The following is a 21,155-nucleotide window of genomic DNA, read 5'->3' as shown; positions in this document are numbered from 1 at the left end:
AGGGATTAAGGTGCCATTTGGAACGTATCCCCAGGAGTTTCATGTTAGAGGCATAATGGAGGTAAATGCCCCTTACAATTAGCCTGTGTGAGTGAAATAATACCTAGACTGCCTGTCGGCCTCCATCAGTCTTGTTGTGTCCCAATTTCTCTTTCCTGACCACGTGCACTTGTTCACTTCCCTTCGTGGATTTGAAGGGAAATTAACGATGTATGGAAACTCTCACTAGCCTATGCCGACACCAATCCAACGCTTTTAAACTTGTGGGGAGTAGAAAACGATTGCACACTTCAGGAGGAAAGAGATATCATTGGGACACCCCCATTGAATCCAGCAGGGGAGGAAGTGGGTGTCTTCTTTGTGGAGTTGAAGCTTGGCATGAGGGTAATTGCTTTGTTTTTTTCTTTCTTTTTTCAATCAGCAAGGAGTCTAATTGGTGAAAAGGGGACTCTAATGACTAGACTTGCTGTTGCACCCATCGGCAATGTACAGGGTACAATGCACAGTACTTTATATGGGAATTGCATTTGTATAACCAGTGTGTCCCACTGGTTGATGCTTATTTATAAAACCCTCTTAGGCCTCACTCCCCCCTATCTGAGATATCTACTGCAGCCCCCATCCTCCACATAAAACACCTGTTCTGCCAGTCACATTCTGTTAAATGTCCCCAAAGCACACACATCCCTGGGTCGCTCCTCTTTTCAGTTAGCTGCAGCTAGCGACTGGAACGAGCTGCAACAAACACTCAAACTGGACAGTTTTATCTCCATCTCTTCATTCAAAGACGCAATCAGGGACACTCTTACTGACAGTTGTGGCTGCTTTGCGTGATGTATTGTTGTCTCTACTTTCTTGCCTTTGTGCTGTTGTCTGTGCCCAATAATGTTTGTACCATGTTTTGTGCTGCTGCCATGTTGTGTTGCTACCATGTTGTTATGTTGTGTGGCTACCATGTTGTTGTCATGTTGTGCTGCTGCCATGTTGTGTTACTACCATGTTGTTATGTTGTGTTGCTACCATGTTGTGTTGTCATGTTGTGTTGCTACCATGCTATGTTGTTGTCTTAGGTCACTCTTTATGTAGTGTAATGTTGTCTCTCTCCTCGTGATGTGTGTTTTGTCCTATATTTATATTATTATTTATTGTTTTTCTCCCAGCCCCCGTCCCTGCAGGACGTCCTTTTTGGTAGGCCGTCATTGTAAATAACAATTTGTTCTTAACTGACTTGCCTAGTTAAATAAAGGTTAAATAAATAAAAATGTTTTTAAAAAAGTGTCACTTTGGTAACTCATACCACTGTATCTCCAGATCTCGACCCAGTGAACCCTGAGACAATGGAACGTCCGGATTCTGCCCCCCTCACAGCTTTCGTCAATTAACATTTGGTGAATAAACACGATTTAACTGGAGAAATATGTCTTACTGATAGAAAAGTGATAATAGTTTTTTCTGACTGGGAGGTTTTCATAGGAAAAATAATGAATGTATTTTCTATAGACAGAAATACACAAAATACTGACGTTTACTGGCCTCAGTGAGTGACTGGAAAAAAAGTGCACTGAGAACGATTGTGGTATTCCAAAATGTTGATCTATATATCCTTCTACAGGACAATATCTTCCCTGAAACAATTGATCTTCAGGCCATTAGGATCCAAAGGCCTTGACAGCATTACAGCTTTTAGTTATCTCTGGACTTTGTAACAAACATATGAGGTGAATGCAGTTATGTAAAGTACTTGAGTAAAATACTTTAAAGTACTACTTACAGTAAGTCGTTTTTTGGGGGGTATCTGTACTTTACTTTGCTATTTATATTTTTGAAAACTTTTATTTCACTACATTGCTAAAGAAAATAATGTACTTTTTACTCCATACATTTTCCCTGACAACCAAAAGTACTTGTTACATTTTGAATGCTTAGCAGGACAAGAAAATGTTCAAATGCACTCACTTATCAAGAGAACAGATGGTCATTCCTATTGCCTCTAATCTGGTAGACTCACTAAATACAAACGCTTCGTTTGTAAATGATGTCTGGTTATCTGTACATTTTGAAAACAAGAAAATGGTGCTGTCTGTTTTACTTAATATAAGGAATTTGAAATTAATTTTACTTTTGATACTTAAGTATATTTAGAACCAAACAGTTTTGGACTTTTACTCAAGTAGTATTTTACTGGGTGACTTTGACTTTTATTTGAGTAACTTTCTATTAAAAGGTAACTGTCCTTTTACTCCAGTATGATAATTGGGTACTTTCTCCACCACTGGGTGAATGATGTTGAAGCCACTGCAACAAACATATGACGTGATATGATGTTGATGAAGCCAGCGTGATCTAAGGCATTTACAAAGAACAGCATCAAGGGTGGAGCAGAGCAGCCACTAAACATTGACATCTCTCTCTAGGAAAAACAAATGCTGAGCCAGAGCAGGTCAATGCTATGATGTGATACTTCATCTTCAAATTTAGCCATATGGCAATTTTGGCAAATGCCAAATGGGTTGGTCCATATTCAGCCCAATGAGCCAGTCTACATTGGGGGTTTTGCACAAAATGATGATTAATTAGCTGATGACAGTAGAGAGGACTGTACCTCTGACGAGAGTAGAGAAGACTGTACCTCTGACGAGAGTAGCGAGGACTGTACATCTGGCGAGAGTAGCGAGGACTGTACCTCTGGCGAGAGTAGCGAGGACTGTACCTCTGGCGAGAGTAGCGAGGACTGTACCTCTGGCGAGAGTAGCGAGGACTGTACCTCTGGCGAGAGTAGCGAGGACTGTACCTCTGGCGAGAGTAGCGAGGACTGTACCTCTGGCGAGAGTAGCGAGGACTGTACCTCTGACGAGAGTAGCGAGGACTGTACCTCTGACGACAGTAGAGAGGACTGTACCTCTGACGACAGTAGAGAGAACTGTACCTCTGACGACAGTAGAAAGGACTGTACCTCTGACGACAGTAGAGTGGACTGTAGCTCTGACGAGAGTAGAGAGGACTGTACCTCTGACGAGAGTAGAGAGGACTGTACCTCTGACAAGAGTAGCGAGGACTGTACAATGATGTCAGTAGAGAAGACTGTACCATGATGACAGTAGAAAGGACTGTACCTCTAATGCAAATAGAGAGGACTGTACCTCTAATGAGATAAAGAGATGACTGTACCATGACGAGAGTAGAGAGGACTGTACTATGACGAGAGTAGAGAGGACTGTACTATGATGACAGTAGAGAGGATTCTACCATGAAGAGAGAAAATAGGACTGTACCTCTGATGACAGTAGAGAGGACTGTAGCATGATGACAGTAGAGAGGACTGTAGCATGATGACAGTAGAGAAGACTGTAGCATGATGACAGTAGAGAGGACTGTACCATGATGACAGTAGAGAGGATTGTACCATGATGACAGTAGAGAGGATTGTACCATGATGACAGTAGAGAGGATTGTACCATGATGACAGTAGAGAGGACTCTACCATGATGAGAGTAGAGAGGACTGTACCATGATGAGAGTACAGAGGACTGTACCATGATGACAGTAGAGAGGACTGTACCATGATGACAGTAGAGAGGACTGTACCATGATGAGAGTAGAGAGGACTGTACCATGATGACAGTAGAGAGGACTGTACCATGATGAGAGTAGAGAGGACTGTACCATGATGACAGTGGTGAGGACTGTACCACGATGACAGTAGAGAGGACTGTACCTCTGATGACAGTAGAGAGGACTGTACCTCTGATAACAGTAGAGAGGACTGTACTTCTGATGACAATAGAGAGGACTGTACCATGATGACAGTAGAGAGGACTGTACCATGATGACAGTAGAGAGGACTGTACCTCTGATGACAGTAGAGAGGACTGTACCATGATGACAGTGGAGAGGACTGTACCATGATGACAGTAGAGAGGACTGTACCATGATGACAGTAGAGAGGACTGTACCATGATGACAGTGGTGAGGACTGTACCACGATGACAGTAGAGAGGACCTTAACTCTGATGACAGTAGAGAGGACTGTACCTCTGATGACAGTAGAGAGGACTGTACCATGATGACAGTAGAAAGGACTGTACCATGGTGACAGTAGAGAGGACTGTACCTCTGATGACAGTAGAGAGGACTGTACCATGATGACAGTGGAGAGGACTGTACCTCTGGTGACAGTAGAGAGGACTGTACCTCTGATGACAGTAGAGAGGACTGTACCATGATGACAGTAGAGAGGACTGTACCATGATGACAGTAGAGAAGACTGTACCTCTGATGCATGCCTGATATGAAAAAGATCCTTTCATCATCCTCTCCTTCATTTTTTATTCCGTTATTTTTAACAATGTGACATTAAGTAAGCCTTATCTGAGCCAGAATGGCCCATTGGTCATCTCCTGTTTCTGTAGCGTGAGTGAGGCAGCTTGACGTACAAGTACACCCCCTGGACAAGGTGAAATGGAAGGCACAAAAGCCTTGTGATAAACCAAGGCCTATCTTGACCACTAAGCTACAGAGACACAGCAACAGCTCCAACTCTGGCCCTGCAATTTGGATGCCTGTCCGGCACTGTGGCTGCTGGTAGCATTTAAAACCTTGGAAAGTGGCCAACACTAGTAAACTTCTTTAATTGACTTCTACAAGACTACACACAAGTACAAGCCTATAGTACTTTGACAAATAGAACATAACTCAAAAAGACAAACACTGATCATTTGTGAAGTCCTTTGTACATGTGGAACATGACAACACAGGGATATCTCGCTGAGATATACCCCAAACCAGGGGTATTCAACTATTACCTTACGAGGTCCTGAGTCTGCTGGTTTTCAGTTCCACCTGATAATTAATTGCACATACCTGGTGTCCCAGGTCTAAGTCAGTCCCTGATTAGTGGGGAATAATGAAGAAAAGCAGCAGAACTGGCTTCGAGGTCTAGAGTTGCAATTGAGGACCCTAAACTATTAAGCTAAATGTGGATAGGCCGATCTTGTCACTCCCTGACCATAGAGAGCCATCGGGGTTCTCTATGGTGTTTTAGGTCAGGGCGTGACTAGGGGGGTTTCTAGGTATTATATTTCTATGTTGGTGTGTGTATGGTTCCCAATTGGAGGCAGCTGATGATCGTTACCTCTAATTGGGGATCAAACTTAGTGTGTCCTTTTTCCCACCTGCGATGCGGGATATTGTTTTGTATGAGTGCATATGTGCGCTACGTATTTCACGATCGTTATGTCTTTGTTGTTTTGGAAGTTTCACTACCATTAAAATGTGGAACTTTACTCACGCTGCGCCTTGGTCCAATTATTCATACGACGGTCGTGACAGAATATCGCACCACTACAGGACCAAGCAGCGTGCCCAGGAGGTGAAGGAGAGTTGGTCATGGGAAGAGATACGACGGTCGTGACAGAATATCGCACCTAGTCAGGACCAAGCAGCGTGCCCAGGAGGTGAAGGAGAGTTGGTCATGGGAAGAGATACGACGGTCGTGACAGAATATCGCACCTAGTCAGGACCAAGCAGCGTGCCCAGGAGGTGAAGGAGAGTTGGTCATGGGAAGAGATACTAGGTAGATGCGAGACCCTTCTTTGGCCGAGTCGCTGAGGAGTAAAGGAGGACCGCGGCCACAAACAGCCCAAGGGCAACCCCAAGTTTTTTGGGGGGAGGGGGCACAAGGGGCGGTGGGCCGAGCCTAGGAGAGAGCCAGAGACCGTCTGGGAGTCGATGGAGCAGGTTGAGGAAGGATATCAGAGAGAGATGTTGGCTAGGAGTATGCTGCAGCGCAGGCGTTTTGAAGAGCGTGTCATCAGTCCGGTGCAACCTGTGCCGGCTCCACGCACCAGGCCTCCAGTGCGCCTCCTCAGCCCGGTACGTCCTGTGCCGGCTCCCCGCACTCGCCCTGAAGAGCGTGTCATCAGACCGGTGCAATCTGTGCCGGCTCCACGTGTAACAGTATAACTTTACGTCGTCCCCTCGCCCCGACACGGGCGCGAACCAGGGACCCTCTGCACACATCAACAGTCACCCATGAAGCGTCGTTACCCATCGCTCCACAAAAGCCGCGGCCCTTGCAGAGCAAGGGGAAACCCTACTTAAGTCTCAGAGCAAGTGACGTAACTGATTGAAATGCCACTAGCGCGTACCCGCTAACTAGCTAGCCATTTCACATCCGTTACACTCACCCCCCTTTCAACCTCCTCCTTTTCCGCAGCAACCAGTGATCCGGGTCAACAGCATCAATGTAACAGTATAACTTTACACCGTCCCCTCGCCCCGACACGGGCGCGAACCAGGGACCCTCTGCACACATCAACAACGGTTGCCCACGAAGCACGGTCGTTACCCATCGCTCCACAAAGGCCACGGCCCTTGCAGAGCAAGGGGAAACCCTACTTAAGTCTCAGAGCAAGTGACGTAACTGATTGAAATGCCACTAGCGCGTACCCGCTAACTAGTTAGCCATTTCACATCCGTTACACACGCACCAGGCCTCCAGTGCGCCTCCTCAGCCCGGTATGTCCTGTGCCGGCTCCCCGCACTCGCCCTGAAGAGCGTGTCATCAGTCCGGTGCAACCTGTGCCGGCTCCCCGCACTCGTCCACCAGTGCGTGTGTACAATCCGGAGCCTCCAGCGACGGTCTACAGCCCAGAACCTCCAGCGACGGTTCACGGTCTGGAGCTTCCAGCGAAGGTTCACGGTCCGGAGCTTCCAGCGACGGTTCACGGTCCGGAGCTTCCAGCGACAGTTCATGGCCCGGAACTTCCAGCGACGGTCCATGGCCCGGAGCTTCCTGCGCCGGTGCCATGGCTGGAGCCTTCCTCTGCACCGGTGCCCAGTCCAGGCACGGCGTATAGTCCCGCTCCATGGCCGGAGCCTTTCTCTGCGCCGGTGCCCAGTCCAGGCTTGGCATTCAGCCTAGCTTCTTGGCCGGAGCCGCCACTGACGCAAAATGCCCACCCTAACCCTCTCCATCTAGTTTCAGGTTTGTGGTTGGAGTCCGCACCTTTGGGAGGGGGGGGGGTGCTGTCACGCCCTGACCATAGAGGGCCATCGGGGTTCTCTATGGTGTTTTAGGTCAGGGCGTGACTAGGGGGGTTTCTAGGTATTATATTTCTATGTTGGTGTGTGTATGGTTCCCAATTGGAGGCAGCTGATGATCGTTACCTCTAATTGGGGATCAAACTTAGTGTGTCCTTTTTCCCACCTGAGATGTGGGATATTGTTTTGTATGAGTGCCTATGTGCGCTACTTATTTCACGATCGTTATATCTTTGTTGTTTTGGAAGTTTCACTACCATTAAAATGTGGAACTTTACTCACGCTGCGCCTTGGTCAAATTATTCATACGACGGTCGTGACATATCTCAGAACACCGTATTAAAGTTAGACAGACAGGGTTGTGTTTGACTAGAAACAAAGACCTTCTGTGGAAAATGTGCTTTTATTAATGATGTCTTGTCTAATACCACACAAACCATCTAAATGACAGACTACAAAAGGGAAGCATCGCTGTGAGCTGCCCAGTGACACGAGCCTACCAGATGAGCTAAATTACTTCTATGCTCGCTTCGAGGCAAGCAACACTGAAGCATGCATGAGAGCACCAGCTGTTCCAGATGACTGTGTGATCACGCTCTCCACAGCCGATGTGAGTTTGACCTTTAACATTCACAAGGCCAGACGGATTACCAGGATGTGTACTCTGAGCATGCGCTGACCAACTGGCAAGTGTCTTCACTGACATTTTCAACCTGTCCCTGACCGAGTCTGTAATATCAACATGTTTCAAGCAGACCTCCATAGTACCTGTGCCTAAGAACACTAAGGTTACCTGCATAAATGACTACCGACCCGTAGCACTCACGTCTGTAGCCATGAAGTGCTTTGAAAGGCTGGTCATGGCTCACATCAACACCATTATCTCAGAAACCCTAGACCCACTCCAATTTGCATACCGCCCCAACAGATCCACAGATGATGCAATCCCTATCGCACTCCACACTGCCATTTCCCACCTGGACAAAAGGACAAAAGGAAAACCTACGTGAGAATACTATTCATTGACTACAGCTCAGCATTCAACACCATAGTGCCCTCAAAGCTCATCACTAAGCTAGGGACCCTGGGACTACCCTCTGCAACTGGATCCTGGACTTCCTGACAGGCCGCCCCCAGGTGGTAAGGGTAGGTAGCAACACATCCGCCACGCTGATCCTCAACACGGGGGCCCCTCAGGGGTGCGTGTTCAGTCCCCTCCTGTACTCCCTTTTCACCCATGAATGCATGGTGAGGCACGACTCCAACACCATCATTAAGTTTGCCGACAACACAACAGTGGCAGGCCTGATCATCGACAATGATGAGACAGCCTACTGTATAGGGAGGAGGTCAGAGACTTGGCCGTGTATTGCCAGGACAACAACCTCTCCCTCAATGTGATCAAGACAAAAGAGATGATTGTGGACTACAAGAAAAGGAGGACCGAGTACGCCCCCATTCTCATCGATGGGGCTGTAGTGGAGCAGGTTGAGAGCTTCAAGTTCCTTGGTGTCCACATCACAAACAAACTAAGATGGTCCAAACACACCAAGACAGTCGTGAAGAGGGCATGACAAAGCCTATTCCCCCTCAAGAGAATGAAAAGGTTTGGCATGGTTTCTCAGATCCTCAAAAGGTTCTACAGTTGCACTATCGAGAGCATCCTGACTGGTTGCATAAATGCCTGGTATGGCAACTGCTCGGCCTCCGACCACAAGGCACTACAGAGGGTAGTGCGTACGGCCCAGTACATCACTGGGGCCAAGCTTCCTGCCATCCAGGACCTCTATACCAGGCGGTGTCAGAGGAAGGCCCTAAAAATTGTCAAAGACTCCAGCCGCCCTAGTCATAGACTGTTCTCTCTGCTACCGCACTGCAAGCAGTAGCAGAGCGCCAAGTCTAGGTCCAAAAGGCTTCTTAACAGCTTCTACCCCCAAGCCATAAGACTCCTGAACAGCTAATCAAATGGCTACCCAGACTATTTGCATTGCCCCACCCCCCACGCTGCTGCTACTCTCTGGTTATTATCTATACATAGTCAATTTAACTCTACCTACATGTACATATTACCTAAATGACCTCAATTAATCTATATACAGGAGGTGCCGGTACATTGACTCTGTACCAGTAACCCTGTATATAGCCTTGCTTCTGTTATTTTACTGCTGCTCTTTAACTATTTGTTATTTTTATTTTTTTACTTAACACTTATTTTTCTTAAAACTGCATTGTTGGTTAAGGGCTTGTAAGTAAGCATTTCACTGTAAGGTCTACACCTGTCGTATTCGGTGCATGTGACAAATAACATTTGATTTGATATAAATGTTTATTCCTCTGTAAAAACACAAGTTACATCTTATCATAAGTAATTTGAGTTTACAAAATGGACTCTTCTCAAGGGCAATTCCATTATCATGTATTTATGTTGTGGGTTGGTTATGGACTCTTTTGTATCTGGGAAAACATAGGCCTAGAATTTTTATCCTGGATGACATGAATCCAACTACAGATGTTTTTTGTCAGTGGAAAGTGAAAGTCCCGGGGTAGTTTCACCTCGTACAGATCTAGGGTCAGCTTCCCCTCTCCCAATCCTAACCTTAACCATTAGTGGGGAAAATGCTAACCTGACCCCAGATATTACATTCATAGAATAAATCATTATATTTCTAGGATTGTCAAACATTCATTAACCATGTGCCCACATTTGTTTTTCAGTTAAATCCTGAAACTGTTTTCACTATCTACCTGACATTTCGGCCATTCTTATCTTCACATTATCAAGCCATGTGTTGAGATAACCATCAATATGTCATATCAGATCTTAAGTTACAATTCCTTTGAAATTGCAGTAATCAGATGAACTCACATAACATGACATTGTAACGACACAATGTGCGTGTTCCAAATGGCACCCTATTCCCTTTATAGTACACTACATTTGTAGGGCTCTGGTAGCAAGTAGTGTGCTAGATAGGGAATAGGGTGGCAATTAGGATGCATTTGGCTTTTGACAAAACTATGGCATTTTTATGTACTGTATAGTGTTTGATGTTGAGGGAGGAAAATGCTGTTCTAAACATAACGTGTGTACAAATGGCTTTTCAATTGACCAGTTGTGCTCTTTACGGCTGGGTGGGTGTACACAGTAGATTCACCGTAAACAAGTTTAACGACATCTGGCAAAAGGACACTTGACACGCACGCAATGACACACAAAGTCCCTGACCACTCTGTTCTTTGACCTGGTATATGGAGACCGTGATACGGCATCAGGAGGCGACTCCCCCCTATACAGCTTCATTCATGGCAAAGTCCTAAGCTTACTCATTAACACTCCTCCTACACCTCTTCTCTCTATCCAGTGTTTCCAACAGAGTTTCCTATAGGCGGGGCAAAGGCTTTAAGCAATATTCCAAACTGACAAATATTGACACCAATCTGAAATTCTCAAGTCAAACTTTGGAATTGGGTAAGGACTTCTCTCTGTATAAAGAAGTCATTGCTTCAACTAAGCTCCTTAAAGACTAAGACAGATCATCTTCCTTCTCATGGAGGTGTGTTTTAGGTTAAATGTCTAAATTACACCGATTCTTAGCAGGATTTTCAGTCCAGTGAAGTCATATAATACCCGCCCGAGGTAAGCGATATACGTCCACAATTACTCCCCTGATGGGAAATGTTATCTGCTGGCCAAGCTCCGTTTAGAGTTCAAGCTCAGAAGGCAGAGAAATAGGTCGTCAAAGCCTCGCTTGGCGAATTTTAGTGGGAACGTGACGAAATATTTCAATAAAATCTTCGTAAGAGTTGATTCCTTTCTCTTTCTAAACATGCCTCACCGAAACATAAATCTAAAGCTCAGAAATCCAAGCTGAAGGCATCTAGTGCTCTGTGAGGAACTGCCCCTGTCTTTCTGTGCTCAGGCATTTTGGTAGAGGGACTTGTTCATGAGCTCCCTCACTCTCGTTGTATGAAGCAACTGTTGTAACAGAGTGAGCCCCCTCCTTTACTATCAGCATAAAGTGATCATAACCCCTTAAACTGTAAACCTCACATTTCATTTGGACCTTTATCCATATGACAACATGGATGATGATTGTGGCTGTCCTGGGTCTGTATAAGATGGATGTCATATCATGAAGATTCGGGCAATTTAAAGTATTGTTCGGGGCCTTATTTGTAGAGTAACTGTTTTTCTGGGTGATTTGTGACATTTTGTTTTGTGCTTCCAATGACTGTGTTTTTGTATTTTAATGTACAGTGCTTTCGGAAAGTATTCAGACCCCTTTTCCCTCATCAATCTACACATAATACCCCATAATGACAAAGCAAAAACAGTTTCGAATTTTTTAGATTTTTTTTTTATTTAACTAAAAAAACTGAAATGTCACATTTACATACAGTACGAGTCAATGGTTTGGACACTCCTACATGTTGAGATGTGTCTGTTACTTGAACTCTGTGAAGCAATTATTTGGGCTGCAATTTCTAAGGCTGGTAACTGTAATGAATTTATCCTCTGCAGCAGAGGTAACTCTGGGTCTTCCTTTCCTGTGGCGGTCCTCATGAGAGCCAGTTCTTGAAATTTTCCGGTTTGACTGACCTTCATGTCTTAAAGTAATGATGAACTGTCATTTCGCTTTGATAAATTTGAGCAGTTCTTGCCATAATATGGACTTGGTCTTTTACCAAATAGGGCTATCTTCTGTATACCAACCCTACCTTGTCACAAAACAGCTGATTGGCTCAAACGTATTAAGAAGGAAAGAAATTCCACAAATTAACTTGAACACAAGGCACACCTGTTAATTGGAATGCATTAGTGGTATCTACCACATGAAGCTGGTTGAGAGAATGCCAAGAGTGTGCAAAGCTGTCATCAAGGCAAAGGGTGGCTACTTTGAAGAATCTAAAATATATTTCAATGACAGCCTGCCAAAAGGCAAAAGGCCTCCTGCAGGGACAGAGGCTGCGATTTAAAAAAAATAATAATAATATTGGACAAAACACATCACAACAAGAGAGACACCACAACACTACATTAAAAGAGAGCTAAGACAACAACACAGCATGGCAGCAACACCATGCACAGTAATCACATGGAAATGAAAGATATCCTAAATGCTAAATCCTAAATGACCTCAAAACAACTGTAAAATAGGCCTTTAGTGCAAAATCATAGTATCTCCAGGAAATGTGTAATATGCATCTTTAAACTAACTGGAGTTATGAGTCTCTTCTTTAATCCGATGTCTGCAACCACATCATATTAACAACATTTGAGAGTGGATTCATAAATACAGTTGCCTACGGTCTTCAGTATTTCTCTTGAAGACAACCACTGCAATCTACTTCAATAAAGTATGTTGGGCCATTTCTCGTGTTAGATGGTGCGGAGAGCAGCACACTAGAGAGGGCGGATTACGAGACGTCAGCACTCCCCAACCCACTGTATAAATCTGCTCCACCCGCTGACTCCCTCAACACCAAGACCAGTAGGAGCTGCGCGGAATTCGGAACAATGAGGACCACCAACACTAATCTCGAAGCTAGTTTACTTCACACTAACTGGTTTACCTACCTTGAGAAAGCCTTAAACCAAATGGAATTTTACTAAACAACAACTATGGTGTAGATGAAGCATTTTCTTCTTCATTGGACATAATTCGCATTGGACATAATTCGCATTGGACATCGCATAGGCTACCAGTTGATTCCATTCTTAGTTCTCGAACAATCATGGCACTTTCGGTCTTACTGTTGCATGGCACATTTGCTTATTAACCACTTTTGATGTTTTATTCTTTATGCCAAGCAGTTATTATTGGACAATTTGTAGAAGTGTAGAGTAGTAGAGTGACTGACATCTGGAATTTAGGGAAAAAACGGTCGCTTCGCAGCGCATGGACAGGTTGTCATCGTGAAATTGGATTGAAATTCTATATTATCCTAATTGTTAAATCTGTCAATGGATTTTAGATATTGAACTCTAAAACATATTACTTTGCATTCAGAATCTTAAAAAAGTTGGCATGGACCTGATATAAATTGAGGATAACCATCACCCATAGGTTTATCGCCAAGGGAAAATGTTTACTCGGTATTTATGTTCCAACGGGAATTTCTTTGACCCAGGGCAGGTTCCACAATTGGACTAAGTTCTACAATGAAGTTATGGGACACCCTTACCACCTGTTTCGTGCTGCTGAGCAGCGTACATACGAGCCCTCTCCGGAACCGACAGTCCACAAAAAGAACACGCGCTTCAGAGAGTCTCCATGACTTCCCGCCAATGCATCTCAGTATATTTTCAACCAAAAGTCCAGAAACAGCCGACAGGGAAGAGCTATCTGTAGAAACACAATGTAAGTTCAGACATTCTCATTTCTGGAATTAAATCTTGGTTAAATCTTGCTATGTAAGTAGGCCACGTCACTGACTTGGCTGCAATAGGTCTACCTCTTGGTCGGACTGGTTTTGCACTACACGTTTAATAGTGTTATTTGTTTCAGAAGCAAGAATATTTGAATAGATCACTCCCAATGACATAAATACAAAATACCAATTGAAGGGCCTGAGTTCCCGCACTAACACCCTGGACCAAAGCTAGGTATCAGCTAGGTGCACTTCACTATCAGATGACAGGACCAGTCAATAACTCTAAAATCACACGACTCTCTGTCAGATGTAAAGATGCACTCAAATATATTGACACCCTTGCACAATTCACTATTTATTCTAAAATAGCCATTCAAACAGTTTTGAAAAGAGAAAACCGAACATTCTGCTCCATTGCCACAATATTTGACCACAATCTGTAGGATAATCTCAAAGAACATATCATGTAGCCTATTGGTACATAAAATATTGTAGTTTCATGGGAATTCCCTCTCCACACTTTGTGTGCATAAATTCTATACAATTTCTGTGAGAAGTTTTAAAAGTATATACTGCTGCGGATGAGGTATGTATCCAGTCTTTTCAGGATGTGCATAGTATATACCGCAGACTCTGATTTGCTCTTTTTTCTCTCTGACAGATAACATGGATGAGCTTCAGCCAGAGCAGTTTGAGGATGTGGTGGATTTCATCAAAGTCACCATCAGTAGACTGAAGAGCTCGTTACACCTGGACACGGGCTCAAGGATACGAATGAAACGAGAGAGAAGGAAAGGAGGGAAGGGAGCAACCAGAGGAAAGGACCAGAGGGAGAGGTCTGGGAGCGGACGAGGGAAAGGGGGCAGAGGACAAGGCTGTCTGCTCAAACAGATCCACCTGAATGTGACGGACCTGGGTTTAGGTTATCAAACCAGCGAGGAAATGATCTTCCGGTACTGCAGCGGGCCTTGCAGGATCTCGGAAACCAACTACGATAAAATCGTCAACAACCTCACCCAAAACAAGAGGCTCCTGCCGGAAACGCCGCCTCACGCTTGCTGTCGACCAGTCGCCTTTGACGATGACCTGTCCTTCCTGGATGACCACTTGATGTACCATACAATGAAGAAGCATTCTGCCCGGAGGTGTGGCTGTGTCTGACCTCTGACCTGTGTCACTAAGAAGAGGGTCAATAGTAGTGAGAGGACATGGCTTGAATCAAAAACTAAGATACATTTTGTAGACGCCATCCTAGACCCATTGAAGGTACATGAAATGAAAGGGCCTACCAATGCTTTGTGTTGTTGATAGGATGATTTAGGAGGCATGCCATACCTCTCCATTGATAATTGTATCCCACCACTAACTGATGACGTCAAAATCATACTGACTCTATGGATGGTTTTAGATGCTGACAATGGACTTAACATGTACAGCAAATACTGAATTACAATGTCTACAATATTTAGAAAGATTTAATTAACTTATTCTTATTTATTACAGTTTTTATAATAAAGGAATTATCTTCTTGTTATTTATTTCTATGTCATTTCCTCGATAAGTGCCAAAGGTTTAAGTCATGGATAAAAGGGCATATTATAGGGTTTTGGTGAGAGTAGGCTATTCTATATCCTGGGCCCAGTTTTTTTAATGCATAGAAACAGAATGAATAGAACGGACAAATCGTTGACTTGAATGTGGGCTCCCGTTCTATTTCTATGCATTTAATCCTATCCGATGTGCGAAATCCACACAGATAACTTTGGAAAAACTGCACCCTAGGTACAGTACCAGTCCGTTTAACATAGCCTGTGGGTCGTCAAATATTGTCCTCCCGCATCCTGCTCGACTTCGATATAACCATAGTGGTTCCACATCATCATCAAAAAACATATTAGTCCCCATGCCAGCCAAAAGAGACCTGCTATCCTGCTCTGGTCTTCAAGGTTTGTGTGCTTGTGCTTTAGTCAGTTGATTGTGTGTTTTTTTTGTTCAGACTAGTGCGCTTGTCTGAATTTCAATGATATTATTCTGGTATAAAAAAAAGGGAAGGTGTTCTTTATTATTCAGGGTTGAAGAGTTGTGTGCTGATCTTATTAAGTTGTATTACTGAACCAAAGTTCTCAAAACTATTTTTTATACATTATTTGTTTTTTTAATAACTTTGTATTGGTTCCAACCGCTCTGCCAATGGGTAACAACTGCATGTTAATTCATAGGCCTATGTCATCTTTAAATTAGATCACTTTTCTTTTCCATTTTATATTATTAGTCATTTAAAATCGTTAGCTGGTTGTAATCAATACTCAGGAATCTTCTGGCTAGCATGTTTGAAGAATGTATCAATGCAAGTGAAAACAGATTGTAGAGAGGTGCATTAAACAACATGATTGGTGAATGAGGGGAGAAACACTCTCTTCCCATGCTTTTGAATACACCACTAATAGGCCTACAATCCAATTCCACATTGCTACATTTTCCAAAACTACTAGCCAAAATATTTTGGACGGCACTAAATAGGTCTATCCAGCAAACTAATTTAAAAGGGTTTGGATGAAATGACTACACCCTCGGTTTGACAACACCTTTAAGATCCCGCGCTGTACAGATCCTCCCTTTTTGAGCTCTGTAAACCTTATGCAGTTGAGAAACAGAGTCAGATTAGTACTATCAAATCGGTCCTTAGACATTGCATTGTTAGGCTCAGGGCTGTGCATCACTCCTGTGCCCCAATCAGGACCCACTGCCCTCTATGGATGCCCTAATGACATCATTTGCCTCTCCACTCCTTATGGAATCTTATGACATGTCTGTCATGTCTGATACTGATGACACGGTGTGTGAGGATAAAGCTTTGTGGATTATACTCCAGGGCTGCTTGGAGAGAGCTGCTTCACTGGGTATTACAGTCCTCAATGGGTTTAGTTCAGTGACGTCTGATCCCCTAACTGGCTGCATGCTAACCACTGGGGACTTTGCTATGATCCTTTAAAAATATAATATTGATCTGAACAATTATTTTGTACGCCTGATTCCCACTGTAGGGGCCGACCCGAATCGCACTGCGCTGGCTTGGACATCTTCTTAACACACTGTCCTCTCCAACACTGTTCCAACAACTATGGTGGATGTGTAACCAGGCCAGACCAGTACATCTCGGCTTGGCCCTGTACTGTGAACCAGACTTTACTATCTGCAAATACATAGGCAGGTCTACAAAGAGAGAGGTCTACATAGAGAGAGGTCTACACAAAGGTAGGTCTACACAGAGAGAGGTAGGTCTTTATAAATACGATTGATTGATTGGTCTACACAGAGGTAGGTAGGTCTACACAGAGAGAGGTAGGTCTTTATAAATACGATTGATTGATTGGTTTACACAGAGAGAGGTAGGTCTACACAGAGAGAGGTAGGTCTTTATAAATACGATTGGTCTACACAGAGAGAGGTAGGTCTACACAGAGAGAGGTAGGTCTATACAGAGAGAGGTCTACACAGAGAGAGGTCTACACAGAGAGAGGTAGGTTTACACAGAGAGAGGTAGGTAGGTCTACACCGAGAGAGGTAGATCTACACAGAGAGAGGTCTACACAGAGAGAGGTCTACACAAAGGTAGGTCTACACAGAGAGAGGTAGGTCTACACAGAGAGAGGTAGGTCTACACAGAGAGAGGTAGGTCTACACAGAGAGAGGTCTACACAGAGAGATATCTACACAGAGAGAGGTCTACACAGAGAGGTCTACACAAAGGTAGGTCTACACAGAGGTAGGTAGGTCTACACAGAGAGAGGTCTACACAGAGGTAGGTAGGTCTACACAGAGAGAGGTAGGTCTACACAGAGAGAGGTAGGTCTACACAGAGAGAGGTCTACACAGAGAGAGATCTACACAGAGAGAGGTCTACACAGAGAGGTCTACACAAAGGTAGGTCTACACAGAGGTAGGTAGGTCTACACAGAGAGAGGTCTACACAGAGGTAGGTAGGTCTACACAGAGAGAGGTCTACACAGAGGTAGGTAGGTCTACACAGAGAGAGGTCTACACAGAGAGAGGTCTACACAGAGGTAGGTAGGTCTACACAGAGAGAGGTCTACACAGAGAGAGGTCTACACAGAGAGAGGTCTACACAGAGAGAGGTAGGTCTACACAGAGAGAGGTCTACACAGAGAGAGGTCTACACAGAGAGAGGTCTACACAGAGAGGTCTACACAGAGAGAGGTCTACACAGAGAGAGGTCTACACAGAGAGAGGTCTACACAGAGAGAGGTCTACACAGAGGCAGCCGTTTCAAAACGGCATTGTCTGTTTCATCAGTGTTGTCTGTTTCATCAGTGTTATTTTAGACCAGGAGAGAAAACCACACACAGGGACTAAAATAATGTTCAAAGCAGTAGGAAGAAGAATAGAGAAGGGAGAGAAGGGTCAAATGAAGTCCAATCTTATCAGATGGAGGAAACAGGTAAGCTTTCATGTGAACGGAGCGACAACACGAGAGGGAGGTGAAGATGTAGAAGAGGTGGAATAGAAAACATGAGATGTAGTGTGGTTGACATGTGATCCAGCCCTCCCCATCCCCATGGCCTTGACACAATGACTCAGCCCATCAACACAACAGAGGAAATAATTACACGTCCAGGAACAAAGAGGTGACCAGATCGTTAGATGAGCTACACCACGGACTATTGTTAGGGTATCGTAGGCCACTTGTAAATGAAGGACAATACCCTACGACTGAACCTAGACACCCAGTCCAACTGCTATCTGGTAACAGAACACAGGTGGTGGCAAAGCAGGTGCTAAATACATGTATGAGCGAAAACACACTCCTCGTCCCTGGGGGGGGGGGGGGGGGGGGGGTTTGGTTTCAAAAGAGCTTTTTCAGATACAAACGGCAATTTCTATAATCAGGACAAAATGGTTGATGATCAGTAGACTTGGCTCTCTCTGATGCTGCCATGCGGCAATGTGTGAAAAGACAAAGAATGTGGAAAAATGACCTCAAACATGAAGTGGGAGGATGATAACATCAGATGGGGGGGGGGGGGGGGGTCAGGCCAAGGGGGATATGAAACACAGGGACCATAAGGCTGTGTGTGACCGGGTTTCACAACTCTGAAATCTTTCAACGTGAGTCAGTTGTATGGGAATATGGGAAGAGTCGGGGCTAATATGGCCGCAGCACCAGAGGGTGACCAGGAGGGCAACAAGCTGATTAGTTTCCTGGATGTCTGTCCTCCAACCACAGCCCACCCTTTCACAAGTCCTTAGCTACAGTTAGATCTCACCCACAGCCCACCCTTTCACCAGTCCTTAGCTGCAGTTAGATCTCAACCACAGCCCACCCTTTCACCAGTCCTTATCTGCAGTTAGATCTCACCCACAGCCCACCCTTTCACCAGTCCTTATCTGCAGTTAGATCTCACCCACAGCCCACCCTTTCACCAGTCCTTATCTGCAGTTAGATCTCACCCACAGCCCACCCTTTCACCAGTCCTTATCTGCAGTTAGATCTCACCCACAGCCCACCCTTTCACCAGTCCTTATCTGCAGTTAGATCTCACCCACAGCCCACCCTTTCACCAGTCCTTATCTGCAGTTAGATCTCACCCACAGCCCACCCTTTCACAAGTTCTTAGCTACAGTTAGATCTCACCCACAGCCCACCCTTTCACCAGTCCTTAGCTACAGTTAGATCTCACCCACTGCCCACCCTTTCACCAGTCCTTATCTGCAGTTAGATCTCACCCACAGCCCACCCTTTCACCAGTCCTTATCTGCAGTTAGATCTCACCCACAGCCCACCCTTTCACCAGTCCTTATCTGCAGTTAGATCTCACCCACAGCCCACCCTTTCACCAGTCCTTATCTGCAGTTAGATCTCACCCACAGCCCACCCTTTCACCAGTCCTTATCTGCAGTTAGATCTCACCCACAGCCCACCCTTTCACCAGTCCTTATCTGCATTTAGATCTCACCCACTGCCCACCCTTTCACCAGTCCTTATCTGCAGTTAGATCTCACCCACAGCCCACCCTTTCACCAGTCCTTAGCTACAGTTAGATCCCACCCACAGCCCACCCTTTCACCAGTCCTTATCTGCAGTTAGATCTCACCCACAGCCCACCGATTCACCAGTCCTTATCTGCAGTTAGATCTCACCCACTGCCCACCCTTTCACCAGTCCTTATCTGCAGTTAGATCTCACCCACTGCCCACCCTTTCACCAGTCCTTAGCTACAGTTAGATCTCACCCACTGCCCACCCTTTCACCAGTCCTTAGCTACAGTTAGATCTCACCCACAGCCATACAGTGAGTCAGTCTCACCATTACTCTTACATGTCCCCCCACCCCCACCACCTCTCACTACAGAGGTCAAACCCAGAGCAAGCCACAGTATCTCTCACGCAACCCCACTTGTCTACTTAAATGACTTGTCTAGTTTCCTTAGATGTTATCTGTTTATTATCCTGCCTTATTTCTTACATTGGAACAAGGTTTTGTAACATATAGATATTCCATGATTATGTAGAAATTACTTCCAACTTTACAGTAATAATACTTGTTTTGGCTGCCTCGTATTTTCTGATGAGGTGTGAAATGTAATGTAACCTTTTTCAGGTGAGCGTCAGTCAGATGTCTGACTCAAAGCAGGCTTATTAAATATTCAGGTGTGTCAAGCCGGGGGAAACCTGAGTGTCTCACACCTGTGTAACGCTAAGGTGTCTCCCACAGTACAACCAGCTCCCCTCTTACACATAGACTGACTGAATTCAGTCAGAATGTGTCAAGTTCCCCCCATGGACTGCTGTGTGTCATTGTCATTATACTATATGTGTTTAAGTGTGTATCCGTGTGTATATCCGTGTGTGTGTGTGTGTGTGTGTGTGTGTGTGTGTGTGTGTGTGTGTGTGTGTGTGTGTGTGTGTGTGTGTGTGTGTAGAGAGAGAGATAGAGACAGGGAGAGACAGAGAGAGACAGAGATAGAGAGAGAGACGGAGAGAGAAACAGAGAGAGAGACAGAGAGAGAGACAGAGAGCGAGGAAGAGTGAGTGAGAGAGTGAGAGAGAGAGAGAGAGGAGACAAAGTGACTTTCCATTCGGGAGCCTGGTTGTCTCTGCGGTTCAAAGTTAATTGCTCACAGGAGACAGCAGCAGTGTTTGGTGGAAACTGTCCATACTCCTCCTGCACAGTACATTAAGCAAAGAGGTTACTGCTGACGGCCTGTCTCTTTCTCTTTGGAGTGAGCGGCATGGTGCCGTGCCATCCAGCAGCACACAGAGCCACACAGAACTCTGGTCAGTGTGGGAAGCACTTCTCCCGGGCGTGACAGTGAGGTGGCCTGCCTCTCCTCTCCTAGGCCACATGACCAGCAGCAGCACAGCAGAGTCACAGAGGAGACAAACTGTCCTGTAGCTGCCCTTTGGGGGGTCTGATGGAAACACAATCAGAGGAGAGAAGAGGGGACAGGAGAGGGGAGAGGAGGGAGGAGAGAGGAGAGAAAATGGGACGGGAGAGGGGAGAGGAGAGGAAGGAGGAGAGAGGGGACGTATCAGAATTGATGCCCTGGTACAACCCCTGTTAGCCTGGGACTGGAGCATGGGCCCCCATGACGACACCCTATCCTGTATGGGCTCTGGTCAAAAGTAGTGTACTACATAGGGAATAGGGTGGCATTTAGGATGCAACCGTGGACTATGGTGTCACTACAGCTCAGAGTTCCAGGAGAAAAAAAGAATTC

General features: G+C 45.1%; 1 protein-coding gene across 1 annotated transcript; it reads left to right on the top strand.

Moving 5' to 3' along the window:
• The first annotated feature begins 13,146 nt into the window (after nt 1-13,146).
• On the top strand, nt 13,147-14,847 carry gdnfb (glial cell derived neurotrophic factor b). The gene is made up of 2 exons (XM_055918422.1): nt 13,147-13,403; nt 14,078-14,847. The coding sequence occupies exons 1-2, from the start codon at nt 13,205-13,207 to the stop codon at nt 14,575-14,577; spliced, it is 699 nt and encodes a 232-aa protein (XP_055774397.1). The 5' UTR covers nt 13,147-13,204; the 3' UTR covers nt 14,578-14,847.
• The last annotated feature ends 6,308 nt before the right edge of the window (nt 14,848-21,155 follow it).

Source organism: Salvelinus fontinalis, chromosome 4, assembly GCF_029448725.1.
Source record: "Salvelinus fontinalis isolate EN_2023a chromosome 4, ASM2944872v1, whole genome shotgun sequence".
NCBI lineage: Eukaryota > Metazoa > Chordata > Actinopteri > Salmoniformes > Salmonidae > Salvelinus > Salvelinus fontinalis.
This window is presented reverse-complemented; position numbering and strand designations above follow the sequence as displayed.

Excerpts from the sequence above, each read along its gene's own strand:
- gdnfb (XM_055918422.1), top strand. The coding sequence starts at position 13,205 with ATGAAGTTATGGGACACCCTTACCACCTGTTTCGTGCTGCTGAGCAGC. Across the intron at positions 13,404-14,077 it reads GCTATCTGTAGAAACACAAT|ATAACATGGATGAGCTTCAG; the intron begins GTAAGTTCAGAC and ends TCTCTCTGACAG.